Source organism: Brachycentrus maculatus, unplaced genomic scaffold (assembly GCF_059751285.1).
Source record: "Brachycentrus maculatus isolate JH-2025_06_01 unplaced genomic scaffold, ASM5975128v1 h1tg000459l, whole genome shotgun sequence".
In the NCBI taxonomy this organism is placed as follows: domain Eukaryota; kingdom Metazoa; phylum Arthropoda; class Insecta; order Trichoptera; family Brachycentridae; genus Brachycentrus; species Brachycentrus maculatus.
In genome coordinates, this window is record NW_028281206.1 from 721672 (window position 1) to 731185 (window position 9514).

The window sequence follows — 9514 nt, forward strand, 5'->3', positions numbered from 1 at the left end:
AACATGTTGCTTGCTTTCATGTAATTATCAAAATTGTGCAGTTGTCCGGAGCAGCGCTACATGCGCTATTAGGTGCAGATAAAATAAAATAAGAAAAAATAAGGTTTTAACATATGATCTTCTTCTAACCCTTATCCGCACCCCATGGATTTTATCTTGATTGTTATTTACATGAAGGCAAGGTGATTACTCCTGCGCTTCAGGGACCAGTCGAGGGTAGTAATATAAATAAATTGTATTCGTAAAATCACTAATATCTATTTTCACCCCCACCCAGGACCTCCAGTACGGTAGCTAAATACCCTAACAATTACACCACGGAGGCAGACACAGATTATAGATACATTTAAAATACGCAGCAAATTTCTACTAGATATAAAAATACTGAGTATTGATTTTAAAAGAATAATAGGGTGTTTCAATAAAAACAAATCGATTTGAATATATTTTTATTTAATGATTCTTCTATCTGTGTGATCTCTGTACTTATACTCTACATTATGTGTCCGAAGCATATGTCTGTTAACGCTAGGACTATGAGTAAATTTTTGTTGGCAGACTGGACAGAAAAAACTTTTCTCTTTCGTATGTTTCGTCATATGTCGCCTCAGAGAGTATACTTCAAAGCTTTTAAATTCGCAAATTTCACATTTGAAGTTTTTCTCTCCGGCATGACGCCTGATGTGTTTGACCAGCGACTTTTTTAATCGTACTTTAAAGTCGCAGATGTGGCATTCAAACTTTTTCACGTCCGAGTGCCTTTTGGCGTGGTTGATCAGATCTTCCAGCGCTACAAAAGTCAAGCCGCAGAATTCGCAACTGTAGTTTCGTATGTTTAAATGACGCTTGATATGTATTGCGAGGCTTTCTTTCGACTTCAAAGCCTTGGAACAGAGGTCGCATTGGAAGTTTTTGATGTTGCTGTGAACTCTCTTGTGACTTTGGAGCTTTTGTTTGTGTTTAAACTGTTTGGGACATTCGGGGCACGCAAAGTACATTTGGTCGCTGTGTAATCGTTTGTGAGCGTTTAGACTGCTGGGCTGCGTAAAACAGCTTTGGCAAACGTCACATTTATAAGGTTTCTCTCCTGTGTGAGTTCTGCAGTGCGAAACTAGAGCCTTTCGCCACGGTGTTGAGTAAGTACACTCGGAACAATTGAATCTTCTGTTCTCTCCGAAGCCTGTTATATTTCCCATCTGCAGTTTTCTTTTCTCGCTGTGCATTGAGTGGATATGATACTCAAGAGACCTACTAGAGCTTAGGGACTTGTTGCATACATTACAAACAAGAGATTTAGTTTTACCTTTGCGTTTTCTGCTATTAACTCTGGTAATCTTATCTATACTCTGGCATTTAGACTTGGATTCTGTTTTATTTAGGGAATCCTTTCTTTTTGGCTCGGAATTAAGTTCTGTCTCCTCAATCAATGGATCATATTGCGTATCACTAGCATCTAGTTCAGATTTAATCCAAGAAGATTCCTTCTTTATGGCATTATCTGTTTCCTGTGTATTGCTTTGGATAGTATCGCTGTAAAGTTTTCTCAGAAGAGAGTCAGAAAGCTCACAGCGGATCCTGAACCTGTTGGCGGCCTCCAACTCTCCTAAGCATTGAGCGCATATAATCTCGGGCAAGCCATCGCAAGGGACTATCTGCACTCGGGCGCACAACATCATCGTGGAAGAAATACTACCAGATTCGAGGTCTTCAAAAACAGACTTTGATAGCTCTTTGTTCTCTGACAAACAAACTCGGCATAGTAGTTGTAATTTTTCAGATTTTTTGAGCAATTCGCCTGATAAAGTTATTTCCGTTTCAGTGTTCATGCTGCAGATTGGCGCATCGATGAAAGAAAATTTTAAAGTCGACGATGATTATTTCTTACAATTACATTTAAAACACAGTTTTAAGAAGGGTAATAAAGGTGAAGTTTTTAAAAAATAAATTTTCGTTTTTATCTTAATTTTGCTAGGCATACGACACTGTCCAAAGATTATATACTAGATACTGTCCAATGCTATCAAAACACTAATACGACCCAACACTAGCATATAATTTCACCAATCTGACAGCTGTCAATTTTATTTACTAATCCATAGATTAATGTACCGTAAGCACTTTCAAAGCCTACTATATCATTGAAATAGCTTGGTAGTTTAATGTTATCAGTAGAGGTTCATCCCCGAAAAATAGCGAGTCAAATCTCGATTCTTCTTCGTATCCAAGGGTTCATAGGGCACTGCATTAATTCGATGCATGTTAACTTGATTATTCGTAGAAACGAGTTATTGAAATAGTTTTGTAAGAATACAAAACTATTTCAATAACAATTGCTGTATTATATTATATGCCTATTTAAGATTTTTTGTCATAACGTGTAATAATAAGAAATATAAATAATAGTAAAATAACAAAACACATAAATCAATAAATTCCATTTAAGCCAGGTCATCAACCCTGCCCATCAAATCCCAATTGGGTAGAATAGTTGTATTGACAATACGAATTGTCCTTCTTAATGTATCAAAATGTTTCAATATTTTGTCACCCCCGTATACACTGGTTGGCGTATTCGGCTACTGCGCTAGAAGTTGAAAAAATATAATTGATTTTTTAATTGATCTAATATTTATTAAATATCATTGAGACCTAATACGGGCTTGAGGCGCAGGATTGACCATTTTGCCCTCATGCAATTAACAATCAAGATAGCACTGCATCGATGCAATGCAGTTAGTACCCTACACATTTTTGGGCGCAGACAAGAATCAGAGAAGAATAAAAATGACAAAGAAAAATAAAGAAGGCGTTGGAAGTATATTACAAATTAAGGATTGATCTACATAACAGCCAGCAGAATATACCATATAATCTTTGGTTGGCATTTTACTGCTCAACAGATATGTAGAACTACTGACAAAATACAAAAAGGTCCCAAGTTCTGGGGGTAACATTTAAATCCTTTTTCAAAAAATATAATTCAGTCTGTTATAAAATAATAAGGATGTGAATGCTTTAAAATAAAATTTATATCAAATTGCTAAAAGACTAAAATGTTATAAATTTTATTGACTGTCCTGGGAATGGGGAAAATAGCAACATCAAAAATAAAACAGTGAAGGCATTCGGCAGAATCTTTATTTTTATTTAATGACTCTTCGTCGATCTGTGTGGTCATTGACTCTATATTCCATCTTATGCTTCCGCAACATGTGCCGATTGACACTAGTGCTGTGCATAAACTTCACCTGACAAACGGGGCAATAGTAATTTCTGACACAAGTGTGCTTTTTCATGTGGGATTTGAGTGTGCGCACATCGTAAGTTATATATTCGCACAGTTCACATTTCACATTTTTTTGCTCGGTGTGGCATCGCATGTGACGGACCAGACCCCTTTTTATCCGAGTCTTAAATGGGCAATGATGGCATTCTAAATTTAGCGAATCGGTGTGGATTTTAACATGGCTTCTGAGTTCTTCCGACGCTACGAAGGTGTGGCCGCAATGCTCGCAGCTGTAATCTCGAATGTTTAGGTGCCGCTTCGTGTGGACCGTGAGACTCTCTTTGGTTTTGAACCCCTTGTTACAAAGTCTGCAAATGAACAATTTGGTATCATTGTGTACTCGTTTGTGTGTTTCGTACGCCTGTTTATGTTTGAATTGTTTTCCGCATACTGGGCAAGTGTAGTATGTCTGATCACTATGAGTTCTCTTGTGGATAGTTAGGCTGTTGGGTTGACTAAAAGAAGCTTGGCAAATATTACACTTATAAGGTTTTTCGCCAGTGTGAGTTCTGGAGTGGTAAATCAAGGCTTGTCTTCGATTGGCGAAATACGGACATTCCGAGCAGTGGAACCTTTTATTTTTCCCGTAGCCGGTGATATTACCTAATAGAACAGAGCAATCTTTTCTATGAATAGTGCGCATGTGATTCTCGAGTGAGTTTTTGCTACAAAGAGGTCTGCCACAAATTTTACAGACAAAAGATTTGACATCTCTTTGATATTTTGTTTCTTCAATGCAAACATTATCTGTGTTTCTTTGAATAATCGTTTCACTTTTTTTAATCATAGTGCTTAAGACATTCTTACGCGATTTTTTAAATTTAGATTTTCGTTTTCCTCGCTTTGTTTTCAACTCGATTTCACTAAGTTCAAATGAAGAATTTTCAACCAATGGATCAATTTCCGAATCACTACAAACAAAGCCATCTTCTAACTCTGACTTGATTATCTCACCAAATTCTTCATTTTTCACGATGTTTGTATTTTCTTCTGTTTCCCGCGTATTATTTTGGACAGAGTTGTTATACCACTTTCTCAGAAGAGAATCTGAAAGTTCGCAGCGGACTCTGAAGCTATTAGCTGTCTCCAGGTCTCGTAAACACTGAATGCAGATGGTATCAGGTAATCCATCCTGGCAGACTATCTGCACGCGGGCGCATAGCATCATCATTGATGCTATACTATTAGATTCGTGTTCTTCAAAAACAGACTTAGATTGTTCTATATTTTCTGACAAACAAACTCGACATGGCTTTTCAGATTTACTTAAATGTGTAATTTGATACTCATTATTCATCTTATATAAATCGAAAGAGTGTTTGAAGGACACAAATTCAAAAATCTTTAAAAGATATCATGGACGTTCTAGTAATTTACTTGACACAAAAAAAGTCCACCAAGTGTCAACTGTCATAACAAAAATAAAATTGCCAACGTAAAACTGTATCCATAGACTAAACCAAAGACTGAAATATACTATAATGTGTATGTAGGTACTTACCTACAAATGCTCTGATTAGTGCATAGGGCAATGCAATTACGCGATATTACCTGTATCCTCAATCACATGTAGACAAGGTGATCAGTTCTATGCTCAAGGTATCAGTCCAAGTTAAACTAAAAATAGCGCGGAATTAATCACATTTTTTTTGTTAAAAATTAAAACACTTACATAAGTGTAGTTTTAAAAAAATCATCTAGTTTTGTCATTCAAATAGTTAAGAAAATAAGGTACACAAGACACAAGTAAGGTAAGTAACCAAATAAAACCTATTTATTTTTCTAAAAATATATAAGTATGTATTTTGTTCAGTGTAGTTAGCTTACAGCAGTGTTTTCCAACCTTATTTGTACTATGCCCGACATCAATAATTCAAAAATCTCCATGCCTCCCCACCCCTATCGTATCAGTATGATCATCTAATTTTTATTTACTCAATATATAAAACGCGCACATAAAATATATACTTTTATTTTTTAAATAAATAATAATATGTACATAGTTTAGTTTATTTTATTTCAATTTTAAAGTAATAACCCGCAAAGCCTCTACTTTATAGAAGCTTGTCTGCAGGTAGGATAGTAAGGTAAAGATTTATTATATACATACATATATTATATATAACATTGGTACTCGAAAAAAAATAAAAGCGATCCTTGGGTTTGATGTGAGCTGAATGAGTTTTATGTGGGACTAATTTGGGAAATGCGTTTTTCCACAACAATGCAATAAATATTAATTAATTGTATTATTTTCTGACATCTCATCAATGATGAAGAAGAATATGGAAGTCTGGGCATTTACAGGGCTGAGGACCGTCATAGGCTGGTTTAAGTGATCACTTTACACACGTGTAACATTCACCAATTCTACCCATTATTGACAACCACACTACTCAAATTCTTGGTGCTATATAGTTCTATATATATGAACCAATTTAGAAACCTTGTTCTTGAATCACTAGAACTTCACTATTGGTGAGATGAAAAGAAGCTTTTTATTGAGCAGAAACTCTTTTATTAGTATGTGAGGTCTGAATCCTGGATTATAAATCAGACACATGAGAAACGCCAGAAAATATCATTTTCATTTTTATTATTATTTTAGCTTATAATTTGATAATTTATTTACAACAACAACAATGTGAACAAGAATTTGGACACACTCAAAATTTCAAAATGTGTAAATATTAATGATTTGTGCATAGCCCCTCTGAGGCGTTTATATTGCCCCCTGGTGGGGCGTATGCCCCACGTTGGAAAATACTGGCTTACAGGAACAAAATAACTTGATGGTATTTTTGAGCAACCCACACAACGCTGCTTTTTATCACAACATTAAAAGAACAGAAAGAAAAAAAATCATATAAAGAAACTTTTTCCCTATTGGATTTTTACAAAGAAAAGGTATTCTAAAAAAGGAAAAAAAAAACAAAATAGAAGGGGTTAAAGTTTTATTTAATTACTCGACGATCAGTATGATCATTATGTCTGTAGGCGATTTTATGTATTCGCCTCATGTGGCTGTTGACACTTGTACTATGGATAAATTTTATCCCGCAAACCGGACAAGAGTATTTTTTTTCCCGTGTGTGTTTTGTCATGTGTCTTTTCAATGCGTACAAATCGTACGCGGTATATTCGCAGAGATCACACTTGAATGATTTTTCTCCCGTATGTCGTTTCATGTGGCCGATCAGAGTGCGCTTCATTCGGGTCTTAAACCCGCAAATATTGCATTCAAATTTCTTAGTATCGGTGTGCTTTTGCACATGCTGGAGCAGATTTATGTAGGACACAAACGTGAGGCCGCAGTGTTCGCAACTGTAATCGCGAATGTTCAAATGGCGCTTCTTGTGAACCGCGAGACTCTCTTTGGACTTGAGACCTTTGTTGCAGAGTTCGCAGATGAATTTTTTTGTAGAATCGTGGACCCTTTTATGTCGCTCGAAGGCGCTTTTGTCTCGAAACTGTTTCCCGCACTCGGAGCATGTATAGTACATCTTGTCGCTGTGCATTCTCTTGTGGGAGGCTAACGATCCGGGTTGACTGAAGCAGGATTGGCAGACATCGCACACGTAAGGCTTGTCTCCGGTGTGCGTCCTGGAGTGATACAGCATAGCCTGTTGTCTGAGGGACGAATACGGACATTCTGAACAGTGGTATCTCCGATTTACTCCATAGCCAGTGACATATCCGTATGATATTTTCTTTTTGTCACTATGCATGCAGTGTAAATGTCTCTCTAACGACCGGCTATTACTAAGAGGCTTACCACAAATTTTACAAATACACAATTTGTTTTTTTCTTTTTTTACTATCTCTATTTCAGAGGATGTGCTGCATTCAATATTTGGAGGATCATCAAAATCATTACTGGATCGAGGTTTTTTGCATTTGGATGAGGTCAATTTATTTTCTGATACATTTTTTAATTTGCGTTTTTTAAATTTAACATTAGTCAATTCTAGTGATGAATTCTCAATTAATGGATCGAATGATGCATCGCTATCCCCGTTATCTTCGACTTCAGACTTAATCCACTGTTCACAGGACACTTCATACTTTACAACATCCTGTGTTTCTATTCCTTGTTCAACTGAATTCTGTGATTTACTTTGGATAGTATCGGCGTAGAGTTTCCTCAGAACAGAGTCGGAAAGTTCGCAGCGGACCCTGAAGCTGTTAGCGGCCTCCAGGTCTCCTAAGCACTGGGCGCATATGATACCGGGCAAGCCATCCTGTAAGGCTATCTGCACTCGTGCACACAACATTACCATCGAAGCAATATCACTTGATTCATACTCTTCAAAGACAGATTTAGACTGTTCTATATTTTCTGACAGACAAACGCGACACATGTGCTCAAAGCTCTCAGATTTATTGTGAAATGTATCTGTTTCGGATTCGGTACTCATATTTCGGTATTATTACACTGTCTGTATTGCGAATATTTTAATTGGTTTTGATTGTATTTGATACCTTTTTCTTATTACTTCTTTACAAAGATATTAAAGGTTGTGAAAAGGTTTCACGATAAACTTTTGTTAAAAGTGCAGAATTATAAACTGAGATCAATGTAATTAAAATCTAAAATAGTAATATCCGGCTCGAACGTTTAAAAACTGACAGTACGATATAATTTTACAGCGAACATATGACAGTTCCAAAGATAAAATAAAACTCATAGAAAAAAGGAAATACGCTCAAAAAATTTGACGTATGAAGTTATAGTAGGTACTTTTATTTTCCAATTCGATCGAAAATTATTATTTTATCCATATATTATTATATGGATAAAAAGGTTTGGAAACAAGTTATAAATTTCACGAGAAAATTAAACAATTTTGATGAGAACTTGACATCTCATCAAAGATGAAGAAGAATATGGAAGTCTGGGCATTTACGGGGCTTACGACCGTCATAGGCTGGTTTGAGTGATCACTTTACACACGTGTAACATTCACCAATTCTACCCATTATTGACAACCACACTACTCAAATTCTTGGAAGTTCTATATATATGAACCAATTTAGAAACCTTGTTCATGAATCACTAGAACTTCACTAAAGACATCTATTGGTGAGATGTAAAGAAGCTTTTTATTAAGCAGAAACTCTTATATTAGTATGTGAGATCCGAATCCTGGATTATAATCACACACATGAGAAACGCCAGAAAATACCATTTTCATTTTTTCATGAACAAGGTTTCTAAATTGGTTCATATATATAGAACTTCCAAGAATTTGAGTAGTGTGGTTGTCAATAATGGGTAGAATTGGTGAATGTTACACGTGTGTAAAGTGATCACTCAAACCAGCCTATGACGGTCGTAAGCCCCGTAAATGCCCAGACTTCCATATTCTTCTTCATCTTTGATGAGATGTCAAAAAATAATATTAAGAAATTTGTTAAGAGCTTCCGTCTCAATCAGTTATTTTAGGACTCAGCAAGGTTACTGCCATAAACACTTCTTTAATATTAAAAGTAAAATAAAATAAAAGTAGTAATATTTTTTGTTTTGAGTCATTAGTAATTTTTAGAGTATTGTTCAAAGAAACTTGTCCATTTTTCTATTATGAATTAAATATTTGATCTAATAAATCAATTTTATTTATTTTGACCTTCCTGGAAATCGAACCCGAGACCTCCAGTATTGAGTCACACAGCCAACCACTACACTATGGAGGCAGACTAACACGAGTACTGGTATGCAATCCTGAATGACCTAGTCATTACAGCTATTCTATTTTTTCCTACCCACTCTTCCTTTTCTATTTCCTTTCCCATATAGCAGTAATGTCCTTCACCATGCCTTTGTATAATATATCGTGGGTATACTGGCAAAAGAGTCTCTCTGCACTCCGCAATATCCTCAGTCCCGAAAAGGGACCGCATCATTGTAATGGGAGACCTCAAAAGAAGTCGGCACCAACGTAGCACTTGGTCCAACAGTTATTGGTAGCTATGGCCTCGGTTGCATTAACGATAATGGTAAGCGGCTCATCAAACTCGAAACCTTAAATGAGCTTTTAATAGGTGGTACAATTATTCCAGTCGTAACAATCGGCGGGTATGTATGAGGAGATGCATGAACGTGGAAGAGGCGAAGAATGTTTGCAAGGACAGAGTGGTGTGGCGCTCTATTCTCTCTGCCTACCCCTGCGGAGAAGCGGCGTGATGGTTAGTTAGTAAGTTTTTTACAATTATGTATGAGGAGATGCA

General features: G+C 36.2%; 3 protein-coding genes across 3 annotated transcripts; all 3 read right to left on the bottom strand.

Annotated features, from left to right (window-relative positions):
- Window positions 1-442: 442 nt before the first annotated feature.
- LOC148302344 (uncharacterized) lies at window positions 443-2061 on the bottom strand. Its single transcript, XM_088271768.1, has one exon. It carries the CDS (start codon window positions 1824-1826, stop codon window positions 450-452), a length of 1377 nt encoding a protein of 458 aa, XP_088127894.1. The 5' UTR covers window positions 1827-2061; the 3' UTR covers window positions 443-449.
- A 1065-nt stretch (window positions 2062-3126) lies between these two features.
- On the bottom strand, window positions 3127-4672 carry LOC148302345 (uncharacterized). The gene has a single exon (XM_088271764.1). It carries the CDS (start codon window positions 4581-4583, stop codon window positions 3144-3146), a length of 1440 nt encoding a protein of 479 aa, XP_088127890.1. The 5' UTR covers window positions 4584-4672; the 3' UTR covers window positions 3127-3143.
- Window positions 4673-6048: 1376 nt separating this feature from the next.
- Window positions 6049-7935, bottom strand: LOC148302346 (uncharacterized). Its single transcript, XM_088271761.1, has one exon. The coding sequence runs from the start codon at window positions 7702-7704 to the stop codon at window positions 6241-6243; it is 1464 nt and encodes a 487-aa protein (XP_088127887.1). The 5' UTR covers window positions 7705-7935; the 3' UTR covers window positions 6049-6240.
- Window positions 7936-9514: the final 1579 nt, after the last annotated feature.

Bases quoted from the DNA above. Each gene is read 5' to 3' on its own strand.
- LOC148302344 (XM_088271768.1), bottom strand. From the start codon at position 1,826: ATGAACACTGAAACGGAAATAACTTTATCAGGCGAATTGCTCAAAAAA.
- LOC148302345 (XM_088271764.1), bottom strand. From the start codon at position 4,583: ATGAATAATGAGTATCAAATTACACATTTAAGTAAATCTGAAAAGCCA.
- LOC148302346 (XM_088271761.1), bottom strand. From the start codon at position 7,704: ATGAGTACCGAATCCGAAACAGATACATTTCACAATAAATCTGAGAGC.